At 36.3% G+C, this 24,776-nt stretch overlaps 1 protein-coding gene across 7 annotated transcripts in view; it reads right to left on the bottom strand.

Moving 5' to 3' along the window:
* The window catches only part of LOC150077582 (serine/threonine-protein phosphatase 1 regulatory subunit 10-like), a 540,490-nt gene that overhangs the window by 45,621 nt on the left and 470,093 nt on the right, over positions 1–24,776 (bottom strand). For all 7 annotated transcript variants that reach the window (XM_090385982.1, XM_090385983.1, XM_090385989.1 and 4 more), the window contains 5 exons: positions 20,630–20,900; positions 14,767–14,922; positions 13,735–13,853; positions 5,870–5,997; positions 3,650–3,725 (listed from right to left, as the gene is read on the bottom strand). In XM_090385982.1, coding sequence (XP_090242108.1) covers positions 3,650–3,725; positions 5,870–5,997; positions 13,735–13,853; positions 14,767–14,922; positions 20,630–20,900 — 750 coding nt within the window. The remainder of the gene's footprint in view (positions 1–3,649; positions 3,726–5,869; positions 5,998–13,734; positions 13,854–14,766; positions 14,923–20,629; positions 20,901–24,776) is intronic.

Raw genomic sequence — 24,776 nt, 5'->3', positions numbered from 1 at the left:
TTCATTCTATGTTGTTCTGATTTTCTACTATTGTTGTTTTCATCCGTTGAGTCGCAGCTGACTTTCGGAGACTTTATGGGCGAGCTGCCTCCATGCTGTCTGGTCTTGAACATCTCTTAATTCCATCATGCTCATGCACGTGTCACTCTTGATGGTGTCGAGCCAGCATGTTCTTTGCCAACTTCTCCTTGTTCTACTGACCTTTTCTAGCATTATCAACTTTTCCAATGAATTAGATTGCATTACGTGACTGAAATACGTCAATCATAGCTTGGTGATCTTGGCTTCCAGTGATGTTTCTGGCTTGATGCGATCCAAAATCTCTCTGTAACTTTTGGTGTCATGATATGCAAAGAAGCTTTTTCCAGTACTCCAGTACGGGAATTCAAAAATTTCAATTTTTCTTCCGTCTGCTTTTTTTCATTGTCCAGCTTCCACAGCTGTAAGTTGTTACGGGAAACATTATAGAATTAACCATTATGACCTTCATTGTAAGGTTGATGTCTTTTGTCTTCCCAGATCTTTTCCATGCTCATCATTGTGCTGCACCCAAGTGAAATTCTCCTTTTAAGTTCAGGGCCAGATCCTCTGCCACAGTCAATCTTAGATCCAAGAAAGATGAAATTCTGGGCTGATTCGATCTCTTCATTGTTTTAACTTCTACTGTCATCGTAATTTTTGTTTTCTTGATGTTAAGCTGCAGTCCTGCCTTTCCCTCCCATCTTTAACCATTAAAATTAATTGTATTAGATCTTCCTCATTTGCTGTAAGCTGCCAATTTTCACTCCAATTTCTAACTCATCAAAATACAATTTTCTCTTAACTGATTCAATATACAAATTAAATAGAAATAGGGATAAGATACAGCCCTGTCCACACCTTTTATGATTTCAAACCAGTCTGTATCTCCAAACATTGTTCTGACAGTTGCTTCTTGATTGGTGTACTATGACCTTATTAGCTCAATCAAGTGTGCCAGTACCCCCAATTTTATAAAAGCATTCCAAAATTTTTCATGTTCAACACAATCAAATGCTTTGGTATGGTTGATGAAGCACATTTGTATATCTTTCTGAAATTCATGGGCTTTTTCCATGATCCAACGGATGTTTGCGATGTGATCATGAGTGCCTCTTCCTTTGTGGAAACTAGCTTTAACATGAGGCAGTTCTGTTTCCACGATTCTATACAATTGTGCTTGAATGATTTTCAATAGAATTTTGCTTGCGTGTTGAAAGGTAGTTTGAACAATTTTGGGTGTGCTCCTCCTTCGGGATTGGAATAAACACCAATCTTTTCCAGTCTTTGGCCACAGATTTCTTTTCCAAATCTCCCAGCACAAAGCTATGATAAGTGTAATTGGCAAAAGTGTTAACAATTCTGATGGTATTCCATCAATTCCAGGGGCTTTTCTCCTTGATATGTTGCAGTGCACACACACTACGCCTTCCTCTAAAATATCTGGTTCTAGCTCATCCCGTCTTCCGATTCAATCTGTTGATGTTTGCTTTTATTTGCATAAAGTTCTTCTGTGAATTCCTTCAATCTTTTCCTAATTCTTTGTTGATCATTCAGTTCATTTCCACCTTTGTCTTTTATTGAACCCTTACAATCAGTGAGGGTTGTCCAGATCTTCTTTATTTGTGTGAAGAGATCACGCGTGTGCCCTTTTTTGTTATTATCTATGATTATATATACAGTCGATTCCGGTTATTTGGAACTCATCGGGACTAGTGCATTTTGGCCCAATTAAGAGGCTACCCCAGTTATGCGAAGTTTCACGTAAATAGTTAAAAGTACAATGGACTCACCACAGTAAAGTACCATTCACTATACGATATGTAGTAAAGCACCGGTCATCATGATCACATTTGTGAATTGAATTTTAATTCTATCAATCACCAATTCTAATTAGCAACAACAGGAGGAAAATTATCCACAGGCTATAAAAGTAAAGATATAACAAGCACAAGTTTACACTTTATTACCTTACCAATTAAAAAATTAAATGATATGTGAAAATCGGAAGAATATTTTCCACAGGTTACCAAAATAAAAATAAATTTACACTTACATGCATAGCTTAATTAATATGTACTGTAATATGTACATACTAATTGATATTTCTGTTCACTAACGTTTGTGGGTGAGGGTTAAAATTTAAAACAGTAAAAAATGATAAGCAATCAATAACAAAGAACACAGTGCGCACACACCAATCGCAAGTAACATGATGCTCGCAAGTGAGAACAGAACAACAAGTTACGAAGCTTAAAAAATAGGAATGAAGAGAAGAGAAGATTCTGAAAATTTGTTTTTTTATGATTGAAGATTTCATTGAAGGGGGAAACACATTTCACCTTCAATTTTGAACACATGTAGGTGTTCACGTTATGTGAACACCCGCAGAATTCCAGCTATTGATATTATCGCAAATTCAATAAGGTCGAATTTACAATCCGTTTATAATAGATTGCACTAACAGAAAAGTCCAATAAACAGGGGACTGCTAATTGTTTTTATTGTTTTATGGTTGTGACCTCCAGAAATCCGACCGAACCATGCGGTATGATCAGAGACAATCTAAGGTAATCTCAAGTGCTGCAGTCTCCTGTCCTGATTAAACAGCATTGTCCCAATTAAGCGAAGTAAACCCTGGATATTTTCTCGATTGGGTTCTGTTCTTTAAGATTTATCCCAAATAAATGCCTGCTCCGATTAACCGGTGGCCCAAATAACCAGAATCCACTGTACCTACTTTACAAACTTTCATTCTGCTTTCAAAATCTATGACATAATTATACTTGTAACGATAAACATTAATAGAAATTAATGAGATAATTTTTTGCATATTCTTTACATACTGTATGATATCTTTCAACCCTTGAATAGTTTGGAAATTGCAAAACAGTTTTTTCTTTTTGATATATCTTTTTCCCTTTAATTTCCATAAGAGTTCTTACATGTAAATCTATATTTCTGTTTCTCGAAATAATTTTTTATACTTCTCTTTCACATTCACGTGAAATAAAATAGTTGATTACTTTGACACACCCCTTGAAGTTATTTAAGTTTGTTTCCCAAGCATTAGCTTCTCACTCATTTGAATGTCACTACCTCATGAACACCTTGCAAAAAATATGTAGCAACAAACAAGAATTCTTAAGGTGTTTTTTTTTTTTTTTTTTTGTTAGTTGTTGGTGCATCGGCTTCTGTGGCCATAATGCACCTTCCAAAGTTTTTGCATTTTACTCTGATCCAAGCCTGAGGCGGGATTCAAACCCGCAACCTTTGGGTTGCCAAGCAGGCACTTTACCTACCTGGCTAGCCCGGTCGGCTCTTAAGATGTGTGGAAGTGTTACTTTGACTCACATTTAGTTCATATGAACAACCTGAGTATCTCAATGTTTTTAAATTTTTGAAGTGGGAAAGGAGTCCCGACTTTAAAAAGATCACACCAAAAGTAACATATGACAAGGCAAAACACTTCAATACAACATGAATATATTCTTTATGTGCATCCATATCGTATTTCTATTTTTAGCTTATATTCCATATTTATCATATTACCATATCACATTATTACAAAATGCAAGAAGAAAAATAAAACACACACACACACATATATATATATATATATATAACATACATCTTCTAGTGGAATGCTTTTTGGCTCTTGTGCTGGATATACATCTGGATCAGGCTCATAAGGAGAATCTGGTAACCTGTAAGTTAAAGAAATTTAATTAAACACCATAATCAGTCTACTTGACACATGATATTTTGAACATTCTTAAAAATTGAATCATTTTATTTTGAAGAAAAATAGTAAACTATAAAATAATTAAACCATAAACTTAAATAGAATTAATGAAACAAATTCTGAAATTATCATCCTTTTGCTGGCAACTCTAATCTTTCTTTAGTCTAGTTGGAGTAATTAGCCTAAAGTTTGGCCACAACTACTCTAGATATTTGCAAAATTTTTAGTAAAGGTAGATTCTATATAAGCTGGTTTGGATGGTATTCTAATGCTGTGTTAGTCAACTTTTTTTTATAAACACTTAATACATTTTATGCAATAAAATATACCAGTGATGCAAATGATTCTTGCATCACTGGTATATTTTAATTTCAAAACAACCTATACACACAAGGTGAAATCCAGAAATAACCTCAATTTATTTCTCACAGAGTTGTTATACAGTATAAGACTTTGCTGCTAATATATCCTACTTTCTACTGTCTTCTTTTGTTTACACATATTTGTCACTTTCATATCCAGTTCTCATAATACTCTGCAAACCTTTGGAGACACTGCTGCACTTTGACCCCACTGACATATATATGGCCTTAAAAGGCAGTGCATGGGTTGGTGAAATATTAAAATATCTTCACCTGCCTACAGAAATTCTTCAACCTCATCCCCCCCCCCCCCCAACTATAGTATCAAGCATGGGTTAAAAGCTGAGAAAAGAGAAGATACTTGTTGACATTACATTACAATTGAATTTTTGTACATCATAATATTCAGAAAATACATGAGAAGGTTGTTCCAGAAAAAACAAGCACAAGGGATAAATGAGGATGATGAAAAGTTGGTTCTGGAGTTGGACACTGAATGAATGTTAACTGGTTTGAAAGGATTGGGAAATTACAGATACTAATTCAGAAGAATAGTGACCATGGAAGCATTCAAGTAGAAAATGCATGCGGCAGAAACTGAACTAAATGTCTATGAGAGAGAGAGAGAGAGAGAGAGAGAGAGAGAGAGAGAGAGAGAGAGAGAAGCATAAGCCTCAGGCTTCCTTGCACCATATGGCTAATAATAACAATAATCTCCTTATTCATATGCAACTCACCATCATTCATATCAGCCATCATTTGGAGGGTCAAATGACAATCTTTTACGACAATTTCCCAAATATTTGAAATTTGGCCCTCATTTTGAGAGGGTTGACAGGTGCACACAAAGACTGATGTGAGGATGTTCAGTCATTACAAACATCATGATGACTGAACATCCTCAAGAATAAGTGAGCTAATAATAAGGGCAACCATATGAGAAAAGACTCTGTATAGGCGGACTACAGAGCTTGGCAACGAGGCACCTCAGAGGTTAGAAAAATGAACAAAGGCAGAATATTCACTTATAGAGAATTCCTGAACTCGGAGGAATAAATTCAAATTACAGGGGAAGAGGTTAAGACTAAATAGTAGAAAGTTTTCTTTTCAGCGAGTCATTCATTATTCATTGCTGGAACAAACTGCCTTCACAGGGCGTTGAAGCCGACAGGTTGAATAAATTTAAGGGTCAACTGGATAGTTACCTATGTACAGGGCCAGATTTACATATAAGCTAAAGATACAGCTTAGAGTCTTGCTCCATTTTAAAAAAAAAATCCTTTTTTAATATCGCCACAGGTGAACTGTAAGAGAGAAGGGCCTCCGTTGTGACCTAAGCTATACATGTTATAGCTTAAGGCCACAACAAGTTTAAATCCTGCCCTGCCTATGGCAGGAGGGAAGCAAATAATTTGTATTTTCTTTTCTATTTGCTTTTTTTTTTTTTTTTTAATTGGCTAGTGCAGCAAAAGCCTGTGACTTCCTTGCACACTATATGACTATTACTATAATTGAGTATAACAAACACTTCAGTAATGAAGAAAACACCAGTCTTATAATATTTTACAACAATACATAACAATCAATTATTAACTGCAAAAACCATTATTATATAAAAAAAGCTTTAATTTTTTTAAAAATGGGAATACAGTACTGATAATTTGTGTTACAACTAAATGCAGTATAGGTGATCAACAAAAATACTGAAATATGCTCAAAGTTGTTGACACAGGGAATTACTCACATTTCTCTTGAAAAATATATTTCCTGTAACGTAGTTTGCTGTCGCAATTGCTGCACTTCCTTTTCTCTGCTATTCCACCCCGGCTCCACTAATGCAGCTGGCAAATCAATTGGAATAGGTGAACTCCACTAGGAAAAGAAATATATATATATATATATATATAAGGTAAATTAAAATAGGATATTTGCTAGTAGCATAGCAAACCAGTAGAATGAAAAAGAACTTAACCAAATAACATAACAATAAAAGAAAAATATATATGGGGGGGAGGATAAAGAAGAGGGTAGTGTTGGAGCAACGTTCCTAAAATAATTTAGAAAATTAAGCCAATTAAAAATTGGCTTAATTTTCATTATTAATTTCTAAATTTTTATTGTCTATTTAACATTTGGATTAATTAGATCTCTCTCTCTCTCTCTCTCTCTCTCTCACACACACACACACACACACACACACACACACACACACACACACACACACACACACACACACACACACACACACACACACACACACACACACACACACACACACACACCAGTGAAAACTGTTTATCAGGCTTTACAAACTCCATTACAAACAGTTTATCAACTATTTGTATGGAGTTCATCAAGCATCTGGGATGCTATGTATATAAAGTGCTTAGCATCTTCGCAGCTTGAGGCTCTAGCCCTAAATGCGCCTTAGTCTAAATGCATCTGGGATGCTTAAGGTAAGTAAGGCCATAAGGCTGTATCATTTGTCTGTAAAATGTACATATTTTGAATCAGTTTGCATGCATAGGACAACCAATAGTTGTCTACCACCTAAGACTAGCTAATTACTGCTCCTGAATGAAAAAAAAAAAAAAAAAAGACCCTTTATAATGAATCAAATAGAACTGAACCTTGTACCATTCCAAAATGGGTGATGATTGTGTTGCATCAGTGTCATCTTCCATTTTCATAGCATTCCATTCTCTGCCACCTGGTGTGCAGTGTTGAAACTTGAAAAATACTGGCAATAATGTTTAAATTTTCACTTTACACTTATCTTTTGTGTGAAAAACCATACAAGTGAGAAAAGAATTAGAAGGTTAGCTTCGGCAGACATCAAAGTTTTGCTAGTAAGCAAAAAAGTGGTCATTGTTCCATTATATAAAGCACTTGCTAGATTGACTGAATGTCATGTACAGTTTTAGAGTTCTCAATCCAGGAAAAATGTGGATCTGCTAGAAAAGGTGCAACAAACAGAACAAAGCTAGTTACACACAGAGATAGACACAAAGAAAGAATTCTCTCTCTCTCTCTCTCTCTCTCTCTCTCTCACACACTCACACAGTGCTCACTGAATTATGGCTACAACAGGATCTAGATAATTTGGGCAGATGGGCTAAGAAGTGGCAACTGAAGTATAACCTTGACAAATGCAAAGTACTGCATATGGGTAGAAGTAACCCTAGAGAAACGTACCAACTGTGTGTTACTACACTTAAGGTGGTAGAAAATGAAAAAGACCTGGGAGTAATTGTGCAGTCAGATATTAAATTTTGTGAGCAGTGCAGACCGGTTGCCAGAGCAGGTCATGGGGTTTTGTCAATGATATATAGGAATTTTGCTAGCAGGGAGAAGGAAGTGATTGTCCCTCTGTATAAGGCAATGGTCAGGCCGCACCTTGAGTACTGCGTACAGGTCTGGAGGCCTCGTTTTAGGAAGGATGTAGATTTGCTTGAGCGTGTACAGAGAAGGGCACCAAGATTGGTGAGGGGAATGAAGGGATCCTCTTACCAAGAGAAGCTTAAGTTCTGCAAATTGCAGTGGCTGGAGACTAGGCACCTGCGCGGTGATCTGATTGAGGTGTATAAGGCCTTGAATGGGTTGAGCACACTGAATTCTGATGGGATCCTTCCACTTGTTCAGATTACGAACCTAAGGGGGAATAAATTCAAATTAAGAAAAGACAGATGTAGAATAGATGTGCAGAAATTTGCCTTTAGCCAGCGGGTGGTAAAAATGCTGGAACAAACTTCCATCTGTTGTTGTGGAAGTTGATAGGTTAAATAAATTTAAGGAGGAACTGGACAGGCATTTGGAGGGAATGGTGTTATTTTTTTTATTTTTTTTTGGCTGATGCTGCATAAGCTCATACACTTGCTTTCTTGCATCACATGCCACTACTACCTATTACCATGTTGGGCCACCATTCACACAGATAAAAGCCACTATTTACCTAGATATTCATACCATACCATGCAGGTGTCTGAAGATCTGCTGCACCATGCTACCTACAAGGCTTTCTAGTGTTGGAACAGACAATGGTTGCGTTGTTTTGTGTTGTTTGGTTTTTAGGAGCATTAGCAACTAAGGCCATGTTGCTCCGGGATATGCGGTGGTCATTCCCTGACCTTTCCGCATCCTCCATATTTGGTGGTGATGGGCTCGAACCCCGGTCTAATCAAGAAGCGTGTGCTATGCACTGCTGCTCCTTCCCACCTGGCTACGGAGTCACCAACAACAATGGTTGCATGTCTCGGTGCCTCACTTCCCATTCCAAAACATCCCACAGGTGTTCATCTGGACTGAGGTCAGGCGAATTTGGAGACTAATCAAATGAGCGATATCTTCGCTGTGTTCTGGAAACCACTCGTGCACAGGGTAGGCCATTATCATCTCGGAAAATCCAGTTTCCGTCCAGAAAAAAAATGCAACAGGGCAGGGTCTCTTAAGAGCTGCCAGTTGACCTCACCAGTGAAATGTTGGTCCATACTTACCCAGTGGTCCTAGTTCTTGCCAGCAAACATGCCCCATATTAAGCAACCACCACCTACCTGGATAATAGGCACCATGTACAATGGGTCTGTGAACTCATGTTGCTTGTGCCACACACAAAGGCATCTGTCAGCAAGTTGCACCATGTATTTGGTGCAACATACCAATAGACCAGCACACTTGTTTCCAGCCGGCCAGTATTCAACTGGTGTACTGGAAACAAGTGTGCTGACAAGTGTGTTTTCACACCCAGCATTCACTACTGATGATGATCAGTGGTGAGGAGGGAATATCTCTTGGGTCATCTACTATGGAACTGCATTGGCTTGAGTGTGCAGCACATCATGATTTGGGATATTGTATCACAATGTCAACTGTCGCACAGTGACCTGCCATTGAGCCCACACAACCTACTGGGCCCTTTGCTCACTATGAACAACCACTTAGCATAATCCTTTACAATTCTGTCATTGGGAAGTGGTTTGATCCAGTCAACACCATTCTTTGTACACCTTAACTACAGTGGGCCATGAGCAACTGACAAGATGTGCCGTTTCCGATATGGAAGCACCAGACGAATGAGCTCCCACAATCGTGCCCTTTTGAAACTCCAGAATATCTTTACTACATCACATAACCACTACTTTATCACTTTGACTTGCACAACCAGTTACAAATTACCACGGCTCTAGCACATGAAACTGTTCAGCTTTTTATACTACAAGCTATGCTTGTTATTTGTTTTTTTGGAGCATTAGCAACTAAGGCCATATTGCTCCTAGATATGTGGTGGTCATTCCCTGACCTTTCCGCATCCTCCGTATTTGGTGGTGACGGGCTCGAACCCCGGTCTAATCAAGAAGTGTGTGCTACGCATTGCTTCTCCTTCCCACCTGGCTACGGAGGCGCCACAAGCTATGCAAGCATAGTCATTTACAAATGGGATGGTCACAATTCAGTGATTACTGAGTGAGTGCGTGTCTGTGTTAAACAAAATATTACATAAAGGGAAACAGAAGAAAGTGAAAAAATAAAAAAAGAGAAAGAGAGAAGAGAAAAGATATTTATGAACAAGGACTACTTACAGACAAAGTGACCTAAGACCATTATAAATATAAGTGATATTAAATGAGTAAAGAAATGTAGAAATAAAATTTGTGTGTGTGTATATATATATATATGTGTATATATATATATATATAAAATAGGTAGTAAAATAATGGGTAAAAAGTGCAAGGGTAATACAAAGACAAATGCACTGAGTGCACAAAGCAGAAACAAAGAATACAAAAGATTGTGTGAGAGAAACAGATTTATCAATTTAATGATAAGTTTTAACAGACTTATCAATTCTACTACTACTACTACTACTACTACACACACACACACACACACACACACACACACACACACACACACACACACACACACACACACACACACACACACTCTTAGCAATAAAATAATGATTATGAGGCTAGTTACTGATAATAGGATATCTTGAATGGCACTTTTTTCAAGGACTAGCACCATTCAATAGGTCCAATCAATAATTGATAAGGCTTTCTATGTTTGTTACCTGCCTGTTTATATTTAAGGAGGTTATGCAGGCGAAGGCAGATTACAAGAAATCTTAGGCAAAGGATGCAAAGAATAACAGCATCAAAGAGTTCTTTACTTCTGTAAACCCTAGAAGGAAAGGGATGAATCAGATTGGTCCACTTAACATAGCTGGTTCGACTATTGGTGATCCAGCCCAGCTAGCTGATAAACTGAATGAGTATTTTGCATCTACATTCACATATGAGGAGTTATTCAAGGAGGGGAATGCCAAAAGTTTAGCAAACTCTAACAGGGAGTAAAGTGATTTTGCAATAACTGAGAGCAACATGGAGGAGAAATTCTTGAAGTTAAACATAAGGATAGGATGGGATCTATCCAGTTAAATTAAACGAGGCAGCAAAGTAAGTAAACAAACCCTTAGCCATAATTATGAAAGCTTCCTTGGACTCAGGAGAGATCCCCATAGACTGGAGATGTTTAAATGTGTTCCCAATTCACAAAGGGGGAGGGGGGAGAATCAAAGGGTGACATGAATAATTACAGACCTTTTAGTTAAACTTCTGTCAGGGAAAATAATGGAGTCAGTGGTTAAAGAAGTAATGCAGAATCATCTAGACAAGACTGCAGTTATAGTTCAGACACAGCATGAGTTTATTAAGGGGAAGTCAAGTCTGACAACTTTGAGGATACTACGATGTGTGGTCACAAAGGAACTGGATACAAAAAATATTCTGATATCATATACTTTGATTTCAGGAATGCTTTTGATACTGTTGCACATGGAGGACTGCTGTACAAATTAAAGCGGTATGGCATTAAGGGCAAGTTGCTACAATGGATAAAGGGATGGTCCAGTGGGAGACAACAGACAGTGATAATCAATGGACATTGCTCTGTCCATTGAAAATACTGATACAAAGGTTGGCAGGGTTGTTAACAACAGTATGCTACTGCAACAAGATCTATATAAGTTGGGAAAATTGGCTGAGAAGTGGCAACTGAAGTTTTAACATTGAGGAAAGACAGATGTAGGATAGACGTGCGGAAATTTGCCTTTAGCCAGCGGGTGGTTGGTTGGTGGAACAGACTTCCATCCCTTGTGGTGGAGGTTGATAGCCTAAATAAGTTTAAGGCTCAGCTGGACAGGTATTTTGAACGAACGGAGGGGTGAAGTGAAAGTGGGTTTTTTTTTTTTTTTTTTTTTTGGCTGATGCTGCATAAGCTTGCTTTCTTGCATCAAATGCCTCTACTAATGCTAATGCTCTTTGTGGAGCTCCCCAGGGTTCAGTGCTGGGCCCATTGTTGTTTTGTGTATTCATCAATGATATTGACGAAATCATATCAGGCTTAATGTCCAAGTTTGCAGATGATACAAAGGTTGGCAGGGTTGTTAACAACAGTATGCTACTGCAACAAGATCTATATAAGTTGGGAAAATTGGCTGAGAAGTGGCAACTGAAGTTTTAACATTGACAAATCCGAAGTACTGCATATGGGTAGTAGTACCCCAAGAGAAACGTACCAATTGTGTGGTACTGCACTAAGGGAAGTGGAGAATGAAAAAGACCTGGGGGTAATTGTTGTTGTTGTTGTTATTTGGTTTTTAGGAACATTAGCAACTAAGGCCATATTGCTCCGGGATATGCGGTGGTCATTCCCTGACCTTTCCGCATCCTCCGTATTTGGTGGTGACGGGCTCGAACCCCGGTCTAATCAAGAAGTGTGTGCTGCTTCTTCCCACCTAGCTACGGAGGCGCCTGGGGGTAATTGTGCAGTCAGATATGAAGTTTGCTGAGCAGTGCAGACAGGCTGCCAGAGCAGCTCATGGAGACAAGGAAGTGATAATTCCAAATTGTACAAGGCAATGGTCAGGCCACAATTTGAGTACTGTGTACAGGACTGGAGGTCTTGTTTTAGGAAGGATGTAGAGTTGCTAGAACGACTACAGAGAAGGGCAACAAGACTGGTGAGGGGAAGAAAGGGGTGCTCTTACCAAGAAAGGCTTAAGTTCTGCAAATTGCAGTGGCTGGAGACTAGGCACCTGCGAGTTGATTTGATTGAGGTGTACAAATTGTTGAACAGGCAGAGCAAGCGCAATGCTGATGGGATTCTTCCTCTTGCTCCAATTACGAGACTGAGGAGGCACAGATTCAAATTGAAGAAAGACAGTTGAAGAATAGATGGGCTGAAATTTACCTTTAATCAACTGGTAGTTGATTCCTGGAACAGACCCATCTCTTGTTGTGGAAGTTAACAGCTTAAATAAATTTAAAGCTGAGCTAGACAGGCATTTGGAGTGACTGGATGGGTCAAATAGTTTTTTTTTTTTTTTTTTTTTGGCTGATGCTGCATAAGCTTGCTTTCTTGCATTGTATGCCTCAACTAATGCTAATTTTAACCTTGTTGTCATTATTGAGAGTGAAACCAACAATGTAGAGGTCCTTGTTTCTAATGTAAAACAATGTCACAGGAAAGTACAATTAAAAAATAGTGAAATATGGAGAATTCAATAAAATTAAGAATAAAAAGGTAAAAGCTATAAATATGGGGGAGAACATTTGGTTCATGGTTGACTCAACCAATGAACCACATGAAGAACAAAAGAAAATTATTTATCTATTTTTACTTGTACATTTGTGTATAATTAATTTTTTTTTTAATATATACACTGTAATTTCTTTCTTTCACATTACTTTACTCTGCTTGCCCTTTACTCATTTCTATATTTCTTACTCTTTTAACTTTTATTCACTTATACACACCACTTTTGCATGCATATGTGCATGTGTGTGGAGAGAGAGAGAGAGAGAGAGAGAGAGAGAGAGAGAGAGAGAGAGAGAGACCCCATTTTGTGAACTATGAAGTTTTGAGAGTAATGTCTATATGGGAATTGAACATTTTAAGGCTCTGAAAGGTCAATTTACTCAAAATTAAATAATGAAATGTCTCTTTTGTATTGTGTATTTTGAATTTTCTCTTTTGTATGTGGCATTTTGCATAGTGAGGATGCAGGACACAAAGTAGGAGATGTACTAAGGTAATGAAGAATAGTTTTGGAAAGGATACAAGATTTTTTTTTACCCCCAAGCCAAAGGATTAACCATTGGAACAACTTTCCACCTAATCTTTTGGCATATGTAAATTGAAGCATGAGAGATTCACAATAGGATCTAAGAGATACCCAAGAACTTTTGAGAAAGAAAAAATTATTAGAAGGAATGTTCAAAACAGTGGATAAAATTTTATCTATTTTGCCTTAAAGAACCATTCCATTTAATAACTGGTCTGCTCCTTTTTAAATCCTTTATTGGTTACATGAGTGATTAGAATTTGGAATTTGGAATAATTAATATGGGTTTTAGGGCTGGGTCGCAATCTGGACAATTTTTTTTTTTTTTTTTTAAATAGCAATTCTAATAATAAAACAACACTTTAAGTAGCCAAATAAAATATATAATTTATATTATTTTATAAAAAGAATAAAAGGAAAAAAAAAAAAAAAAAAACCACGACGATGTAAAAATTAATAGAACAATAATAATAAATTAATTCTACCGGAATTGCTTCTTCCATTTTGTCACCCATAAGTCGTCGAGCTGTCTCAAATGCCTCTCTTTCTCTTTTCATTTCTAAACTCTTTAAGTCACCAAAATTTCGAATGTGATTTACATTAACTGAAAAAGAAAATAACAGAAATGGGTATTGCAAATTGTAACTCAATCGAATGTATAAGATTTCAAACAAATTCTGTTTCTTATATCTTTTGATATATATGAATGCATTAACACACACACACACACACGCACGCACACGCACGCACACACACACAAAATATATAAATACACTATGAACGCATATATATACAAGGAAAGTATATATAAATACATTTGTTAATAATTTATTGGAGAATTCAGTGTTCCACAACAGCATAACACTTGTTGTAGGTATATGAAACAACCAGTGATATGTTAGGTCACATGGTATGATAGCTTCATAACAAGAACTGCAGTGCCATAGTGGAATCAATGAAAGGTGCAACATGGGTGAAAATACAGTACCCAAGTGGTTTAGAACTCCAATTTTAACAGGTTCACTTCAAGGACAGATATGAGCCTGCCAACATATTCTATTGTAAATTAAATTAACTTATTATTCAAATTGTCCTTGAACTTCAAATACCCACAGCTCCATAACACAGATTCATATATGAGCAAGTAATGAAGTCGAGGGTAGTCATTTCCAACATTTGTTATACTACTTCACTTATTTTCCTAAACTCATTTTTTTAAAATCAGGTAATGATAATTCAATACCTACTGAGAATCACACAGACGATCTCAAGAATAACCTGCTGAAGTATGTATGTGTGAAATAGAACTGTAAAATTAAAACAGAAAAAAGTAATACCACATTGGAGAAATTTTGAAGTATCATATCTGCATGTGAAAATAATAATGCAATCATTCGCAGGCTACAAAGAAATATTGCAATTTGCCTTTTTAACACTATATTGCCCAAAATTTACAATGATCTTTGTAATTATTGTAATCTTAAGTTAACAATTCAATTAGTTAAGAATCCACTAACCTCTTTCTGCTTCATCTAATTCAAAATAATATGTGTGCCTAAGATTAGTCTCCTCTGCCCATTTCACAGATTTTTTTGGCCCTTTTCTCTTACCATGAGACAGAATGGATTGCAACTGCCCAGGTTCTAATTGAGTAGATTTTGCTGACCATACACCTGACAAGGAAGGTATCACAGTTAATTTTAAATAAAAATTTTAATTATCAATATATTATAAAATAAGATTTTTTAAAGTATAAATACATTAATAAAATCATAACAAAAGTTCATAAACCACTCTGTATTAGAAAAATATTTGTGCATTTTTTAAAAAATAAATGGCATCTCCCCCCAGCAAAAAAGACTACATAACAATGCACATACATGTGCAATTTTTTTTGTAGATTTGATTCTTGCATTGCTTCAAAATCCTATTGAGATATATATACAGTAATACCCCGACTTACGCTACCCCGACTTACGCGAACTCGGAGTTACGCGGTTCTTGATTTTTTCATTTGGCAACGCTGCCGCCCACTATCTTCAAGGTCGTTTTTCATATGTTATCGATATACGGTGCGACGGCGGAGAATGAGAGCGAAAGATGAACAAAATTCAACTTTGCTGCTTTTATGTTTTTTATATCAGTGAAGGGGAAACACATTTCACCATAATAACGTAAAAACCAACACAATTCCAGCTATCGGTATGCAATTAGATCGAGTTTACTACCAGTTTATAACAGATTTCACTAGCAGAAACGCAACTGGATTTTTATTGTTTTATGGTAGTAACCCCTAGAAATGTGAGGTGTTAATAATGTATCTCTGCCTTTATGGTGTTGTTTATTCAGTTGCTACATGCGCGCAGCTTTGTTTATGCGTATCCAGCGTGCCTCCTCGTTTTGTAATTGTGCTTTATTCCCTAAAAATGAGTAAAATACTTAATTAAAAGGTGTGAAAAGGAAGCGTCCTGGTGAAGACACTGCAGATTCAGAGAAAGAGAGAAAAAGAAAAGCAATTATCGATAAACAGAGGCGGACTGGGTCAAAAATTCTTACCCGGGAAAATTTATAGTGGCCTCATACTATGTTTATGGCCAAAATCACACTGGCCCACCGGGGTTTCCCCGGTAAGGCTTATGGCCAGTCCACCTCTGTCGATAGAGAAAAAATATGAAATTGTGAAACGCTTTGAGCGAAATGAAAGACCATGTGATATTGCACGTGCTACAGGCCTAAATGAAGCAACGGCAAAAAGCACATGACAATTGCAAACTTGACAGTTTGAAAATTGAAAAGGGCTCAATTGTAAAGGGCTTAAAAATTTTAAAAAACATAGACTCCAACGAAGAACGCGTTATAGCTACAAAGCAAGGAAGAAAAAAATTATTAGCTTGCTACGAAGAAATTCTGCGTGAAAAAAAGAAGGCGCTATGTCATCAGACGAATTTGTTAGATTTTATGAAGCCATCGACATCGAAATAACTTTTTAACGTAAGTCATTTGTTTTTTTAATACATATTTTGTATTAATATGTATAAAGAACTGCAATTTTATTAATATTTTTCTTCTAAACTAGTGTTTTTGTTAGTCCTTGGTCCCAATTCAGTAAAATTTATATGTATTTATATGCAAAGTTGTACCCCGACTTACGCGAATTCGACTTACGCGATTTTCGTCGGACCCACCTATCGCGTAACTTCGGGGTATTACTGTATATATATATATAAAATGATTAGCAGCAGGGTATCATTCTGATATATGAGATGAGGATTTTGAATATCTTAAATACAATATGTACGGAAGTAATTGACAAGATGGGTGGGGGGGGGAAGTATTCATTGAATTGACAAGCACAGGCATTCCTAATCCGATAGATGACTATATTGAATCAACCTGCCATGTCAGAAGCACTGGGAAAAGTTTAAAAAAAAAAAAAAAAAAAACCAAATGACTGTGATGAGTATAATAACCATCTTTAGCAAAAAACAGAGAGGATCAAGAAATCAGACTCTTATTATTAAGGACTTTAATTTGCCAGAGACTGACTGGTACTTGCGGATTGGTACTCAACTAGTAGCAAGACATTTCTTGAATTGCTAGATGCCTGCCTCCTATACCAATATGTTGAACATGCTGCAAGGGAAAGAAATATTCTTTATTTGGTTACCACAAGGATTCAGCAGTCAGTAAAAATAATCGTTTTCAACTAAAGTAACTGCTGGCAACTAGATGCCACATTAAAACACAGTGATCACTGTGTATTAATGTGGGATTTAGTTAAAGAAATAACTGTTGCCAAAGGAAAAATCTTTTGTTTTCACAAGTAAGATTATTATGGTCTTAGATATTTAAGATAGTAATTAAAATGGGAAATGTTTAAGGAAATTATTAGAGATACTACCACACTTCTTATACAATAAATGTACTGTTCGAGGTAGAACAGGCCAAAATGGATGTGAAAAGAATTGAATACTTCAGTGGCACAGAAGATATATGCATGGGATAATTAAAAATTATCAGGGCAGCCCGAATCCATGCAAGGCAGATTATGAAAAGTAAAAAAAGAGCAGTAGTAAGGAATTGAATAGTGTTTGACTTGAATAGTGTCTGCATTAATTACTGACAATCCTGAATCAGTTACCAATAAGTTGAATAAATTTTTTATCCATATTTACATGTGAGGAAGTTTTAAAGTTGAGGATACAAGTGGCACAGTTAACACTAAATGGGAGGAGAATGATTTTATTACAATGGACTACCAGTGAAGTCGTGCACTAATGTTGCTGTAGTAACATTAGTCGTGCACTAATGTTACTACAGCAACAGGAACCGATGGCAGCCAGCTATATTTGAAGGAAAATATTTGAGAAGTGTTTTGTTAAGGGAAGGTCACATCTAACCAATCTAATTAGCTATGAGGCTATGAAATAATGGATGCAAGGAACAACTTTCACATTATTTATTAGGATCTCAGTAAAGGTTTTGATGACTCAAAAATAATATTGCCATTATGCCCACTGCTCTAATTTGCAAAAATAATTATGCATAAATTAATGGATAAAGGGATGATTAAGTGGTAGGAGACAGAGAACTGCTATTAATAACTATTCCACAACGTTAAGTGCTTGCTCCCTTACTGTTTACAATATTCATAATGATTCTGATGTAAGGTGATGACTGGATGAAAGGAATAATTTTGAAATTATTCACTTATATTTGAGTAAAGCTTTTGATACAATCCTACATGAATCATTGCTATGTAATCTAGAGCAATGTGAAATTAGAAGAAAATGAATGGTTGGATAAATGCTGCATGCCTTAATGTTTCTAATGATACTGTCTAATGATTCCCACTGGAGGTTGTTACTGTTGGTAATGCTATTGTTAGGAAAACAGGAAATATATTGTGCAAGGATAAGTGGAATAGGACCAGGTATGTTTGCAAGGAGGCAAAATTAGATGACATTGTAGAGCATATATCATCTTTTAAGGGAACAAAAGGTGATATCGTTGTATATGTTGGCACAATAAATAACATTAAGTGTAGAGGAGCTGAGGAGTTACTTAACAAGTACACAGCAGTATTGGCAAAAAAAAAAAAAAAAAAAAAAAAAGTTGCATTAGAACTGAATTTGAAAGTGTCTGCAAATTTGCCCGGACAAGATTGGAGGGAGGAAATGTTGAGGGCCTTGTCAAATAATTCAGTACTAGAGAGAACGTGCAAGGCTAATGGGGTAGTTTTCTCTCAGTGTGGTCTGTGCTTGTTAACAGGAGAGACTGCTTTTACAGGAATGGAATACACTTGAAATTTAAAGGGTGCAAGAATATTTGCTGATGCTATCAAGGCAGTAATGGGCGGGTTGGAAAACTGCTAGCTTAGGGGGATACATACACTAATAGATTAACAATAGCTGCAGGCAGGGGTGAAAGTGATTCTTGCACTGCTACTATTGTATATGCAGCAGCATGGAAAGCAAGGTGTCTGGGACTTCAGGCCCTGCTGTGGATCAGCATGAAACAAATAAATACATGGGCATTATTAGGGTAACTAAGGGCAAGAACATGTGCATGTATACTTGCATGTACAGTAATGCTACCATATGTCTTGGAAGTTGACAGCTTTGAATAAATTCAAGGCAGAACTAGACAAACTTTTGGAGTGAATGGATGGATGAAATGGGAAGGTTTTTGGTTTTTTTTTGGCTGATGCTGTATAAGTTTGCTTTCTTGCATCATAAGCCTCTGCTAGAGACTCCTCCTCGCATACTATACTGCGACCATAATAAGAGACAAGATGATCCTGCACAACAAACTAGACAATCCTCATCAACAAGAATGAAATAGCTACCTACCAACCTGATTGACATAGAAGTGCCCAACACCCACAACCTCCAGAAAATGTACGTGGAAAAAGATCAGGACACAGACCTAAGACAGGAAGTCAAAGAAATGTGGCATATGGAACAAGTAATGAACATCCCAATCACAGTGTCAACCACTGGTGATTCCAAAGATTCTCAATAACAGCCTAGCAGCAGTAGGCCTCCCAGGCAACACTTACACGGAACTACAGAAAGCTGCAATACTGAACACCTGTCAAAGAGTCAGAGAGTTCTTTGAACAATAATAGTAACCAGACATAACAAACACCCCACACTTGTACCAGTCACTGGATGGAAAAAAAACTCATTAGGAGAAGTCAAAATCCTCAAAAGTTTGCCTTTTGAACTTATATCTGTCTACATTTTTTTTTGTTCCCTTATCCCTACATTTTCTACTGCTTCGAGTGTTTCTTTGGTATCCTATTGATTCCAACTGCTTTTCTTTAATGTAGCTCTAGCTTCTGTTTCAATTATGATTTTTTCTATTTCAACTTAATTAACCATATATTCATTCCCAATCTTAACCTTACCCTCTCTTCCACCTATCACATATAAATTCTCCATACATTCAGTCCATCTATTGAGCACAGCATGCTATTCTTTTAATAATTCTCCATCTCTGTCCTCAATTTCGTTCTGTCTTTGTTGTTATTAAAACATTTAATTTTTTTTTTCAGACTCTCCACTTATTATTTTTTCTTTATTTTCTTCTTTCTCTCCACTGTTCATATTCTTCCATTTTATTTCATGTATTTTGCTTTATTTTCCATTACTACCCATGATTTTTAACTTTAGTTTCTTTCCTATATATTGCATTTCTTTCTCGCTAACCTCAATAACCATACTCTTTAGCAGCATCATAACTTTTGACCTTGCCATTCAACTCCTGTTTGATATTCCTTGCAAAATATCATTATACAATTTACTATGTTTCTTTGCCCTCTCAGTTTCTTTAAACTTTATTTATGCACTAATAATTACTATATCATGATTGATATTAATATGAGGGCCCAAATGGCATGTGATTTTTCCACTGTTCCTATACCTTTCTCTCTTATCATTATGTAAACCACTCAGTATTTTCCCACATTCTCTGGTATTTTCCAATGTGCGGCATTACATATGTAATGCCTCACATAAATATTTGTAATTACAATGAACAGGTGTTCATTGTGATCACATTTGCAAACTGAATTTTAATTCTATTAAATGGTGATTCAAATAAGTGAAAAGTAAAGATATAAAGCACAAATTTACACTTCATTACCTTACCAATTAACAAAATTAAATGATGAGTGAAAATCAGAAGGGTTAGCAAAGTAAAAATAAATTTATGCTTACGAACATAGAAAATTTTTTTAACATTTTCTTTATCGCTAATCAATGAATCAATAAACTTGAATTTTCTTGAATAGTAAGAGCTCATAACTTTTAATAACTTCCTATGCCACAAATGTATTTTCAAACTGGAATTAACTAAAACTGTAAAATCAATTACCATTTTCATCTCCATCCTCAGTAATATCTTCAGCCTCTGCATTTGTATCAGTTTCTTTGTCTTGTTCTACATTGTTTTTTTCTGGTGAAATACTAACATCTTTATGAGCATCCTCTAGCTCCTTTAGAATTTCAAGAGATTTTTCTTCATTTTCTACATTGTCTTGGGATTCCAGTTCTTTCATCTCTTCATCTGCAGCATTCACTTCTTCTTGCTTCTCTTTTTCTTGGCTGCTTTCTTCTAATGGCATATCTAATGTATCCTTATAAAACTGGAAATAATATAATCTTAGTAAAAGCAGTAAATAATTATAAACAATTAATGGAATACAGTCAATGAAAATACAAGGCAATTAAGGCTGTTATGCATTATAACATATCCATAACAGCTCTTAGGTTATGCTTTTAGTTAAGAAGCATATAAAACCTAAAGTAGTGCATCCATTTGGCATTGGGTGGCAAGCACAATGTTGATTCGTGTGACGTAAGCAGTGGGAAAACAAAAACAGTAGGAGTGTGTATGTCTGTAGATTTTCATTTCACCTAACGAGTAGGTAAAATGAAAATCTACAGACAAATAGAGTGGGCCATTAAATCAGAAAGACTTATAATGGGGGGGATTTTAACTTAGCAGGTAATGACCAGAACTTGTTGGTTTGTCACTCACAATTACAAGAGTTTTGTTTGTGTATTTAGTGGACTATTTTCTATATCAAAATGTCAGAAAGGCAATGAAAGAAAGGAATTCACCTGATCTGATTATAAGCAGTAAATTTTCATATATTAAGCATCTGTAGATAAAATCCCACAGGGTGGTAGTGATCAGCCTGTACTGATGTGGTATTTACTTAAAGAAGTAACTACTGTCAAAAGCAAAGGGAAGGACTTTTGTAAGGATAACTAAAGTGATCACAGGCAACTTTTAAATTCTATGCAGCGAGACTAACTGTTGATGTTTCCAACAGCAAATCCTAAATAGGAAGTATTCAGGAAAGTAATTGTAGAAGCTGCTAGGATTTTTATACCAACAAACAGAGTTCAAGGCTTAGACCTAACTAGATGTCAGATGAACATATGAGATTCATGGCAGAGAATAAACACGCATGGGATTAACATGCATACAGAACAGTAGATATAAACTAGTCTGCAATCAAGCCACAAATGAGGTTAGGCAAGTTTAAGCAGATTTTGAGAAGTTTGGCAAAGAATACAATGAAAAGTAGCAGATTTCTTTACTCATTTAAAGATTAGAAGGGTGGGAGATGAATCACATTGGTCCATTAGATGTGCATGGTTTAACTGTTGATGATCTTATTGAGATTGCTAACAGACTAAATAGGTTTTTTTTTTCTACATCATACAGGAGGTAAGAAAACTTTTAAACATAATTATGAAAGCATCCTTGTATATAGTTGAGGTCCCTGTGAAACGGAGATATGTGAATGTATCCCAATTCACAGAGGATCAAAGGATGATACAAGTAATTACAGACCTGTTAGATTAATTTCTATTCCCAAGAAAGCAATGGAGTTCCTGGTTAAAAAAGTAATGCAGGATCATCTAGATAGGAATGCAGTTATAGTGTAGTCACAGCATGAATTTGTTAAATGGCAATCTTGTCTGACCAACCTAATTGGATACTAGGGTGCAGTAACAAAAGAACTGCATATCCAAGTATATAATGTCAAAAAATAATTTTGACAATGTATACTTGGATTTCAGAAAAGCTTTTGATACTGTTACACAGAAAAGAATGCTGTACAAACTAGAGCAGTGTGAGATTAACAGCAACTTACTACTATGGATAAAGGGATTGTTGAATGGGAGAAGACAGAGTAGTTATCAATGGCACAGCTCTTAATGGACTAATGTTTTTAGTGCAGTTCCACAGGGTTCACTGCTGGACCCACTGTTGTTTTCTGTGTTTATTAATGATATTGGTGAAGGTACCAGGTTTAATGTCTCAGTTTTCAGACAATAAAGATTGCCAGGATAGCTAATGACAACAATTGGGGTATTCTACTGCAATAAGATATTAATCACTTAAAAGTTTATCAAGGGGAAATCTGCTATACACCAGTGAAAAGAGTGAAGGTGGAGTTGGCTTTCTGGTTCATAAAAATTTTAAAAACAACATTTTGGAATTCAAAAGTATATCAGCATGTCAAGAATACTACTCAGGATTTCCCAGAGGTACAAACTAAAGGTTATAATGATATATGCATCAAAATCAAGCAATGATGATGAAATGATTGAAGAAATGTACACCGAAATTGAGAGACTTCTAGACGAACAGAAAGCTCATTACACCATTATTATGGGGACTTCAATACTAAGAGAAAACAGCACAGAAAGGGAAACTATAGAAAATTTTGGGATTGGTGAAAAAAATGAAAGAGGCGGAAGACTTGTGGTATTTTCAGAATCTCAAGAAATGTCAGTAATGAACACTTTTTACAAGAAAAGGGTGAGCAGAAAGTGGACATGGAAAAGCCCAAATGATTAACAACTAATTAAATTGATTTCATCCTCACTAACAGAAGATATATTGTGACATTGTTATTGTACTGAACAAAGTAAATGTTGGACGTGAGCACAGAATGGTGAGATGCACACTTGATATAGATATAAGAAAAAAAAAAAGGAAAAAACTGACTCAAGTAAATAATATGAAGGTCTTTGAGAGGAGAAAAGGCAGTATGTACTGGAACTTAGGAAAAAGTTAGAGCATCTACAGATCTTTCAGGATGAAGATATCGAAGGAATACAACAAATGATAAATGATAAATTCTGAAAGTGATAAAGCCCAAGGAACCTATAAGTATAAAGAAATCCAAAGAAGAAAAAATTAGTCAAGAAGCACTTGTCATGATAAAATGTAGATGACAAATGAAGAGCTAGATAAACACTGACAAGGCCAAAATTGAGTATACTGAGTTATGCAAAGCCATTAGAAAGACTCAGAAAAATATTAAAAGATTTAACACAAGGAAAGTAACAAGCATTAAGGGAAAACAAAGGACTCAAATCAGCAGTCATGAGCAGTAATGTAAACCCCTGGCTTTTTGGCCATGAAGGGCATTAAAGATTATCTCTCTCTCTCTACAGAAAGACAAATCATACTGAATCTGAAGAATACTGATGGTGTGCTTATAAACAGCAGAGAAGGCATAATTCAAATAGCAGAAGACTACTATAAAGTATTATATAAGCAGCAAGGGAATGATGCCAGCATAATGAGGAAGATGGATCGCAAATTAACAACATATACCCAATATCCTTCCCGATGAGGTAGAAAATGCATTGAAGAAAATGAAGAATCAAAGGGCCCAAGGCGAAGATGAAGTTACTGGAGAGTTGTTAAAATTAGATGGAAGAGACATGACAGAGAAACTGGCAAGGCTCTTCACAAAATGTGAAGCCTAAGGAGTGGAATAATGCAATCATAGTTTTGCTGCATAAAAAGGAGATAAATCAGAAATTGAAAATTATAGACCAATTAGCTTGTTGTCACACATCTAAAAGTTAGAAGTAGTAGCAGAGGCTTGTGATGCAAGAAAGCAAGCATATGAGCTTATGTACAATCAGTCAAAAAAAAAAAAAAAAAAAAAAAAAAATTCACACATCTATTCCCTCTGAAAGTTTGTCCAGTTCCTCCTTGAATTTATTTAAGCTATCAACTTCCATAATGACAGATGGAAGTTTGTTCCACAATCAACTACCTGCTGGGTAAAGACAAATTTCTGCACATCTATTCTACAACTGTCTTTCCTGAATTTAAATTTATGTCCCCCAGGTTTGTATTCTGAGCAAGCAGAAGAATCCCATCAGAAATGAGCCGGCTCAATTCATTCAAGGCCTTATACCTTCTTGCACCTTCACGATGGTGGGACTGTTAGTAATCCTGGGTATAACCCCCATGCACAAGTACATGGTGGGTGACCACCCAGGTGTGAACCAACGTAAGCAGGGGTCGAGGTGTGGCACCCACACCACATGGAGGAACGCCGCCCCTCTATGTTACCAGGCAGTATTAGTTGGAAGATGACTCTCATCAACCGGTGAAATACCACCACTTTGCTTATTGGAGGCTTGAAGTGATGGAACCCATGTTTAGTCTCCAGAGCTAAGTTCCGATCAACCCTTCA

Source organism: Mastigoproctus giganteus, chromosome 12, assembly GCF_048544385.1.
Source record: "Mastigoproctus giganteus isolate SK-2022 chromosome 12, ASM4854438v1, whole genome shotgun sequence".
Taxonomy (NCBI): Eukaryota; Metazoa; Arthropoda; class Arachnida; order Uropygi; family Thelyphonidae; genus Mastigoproctus; species Mastigoproctus giganteus.
This window is presented reverse-complemented; position numbering and strand designations above follow the sequence as displayed.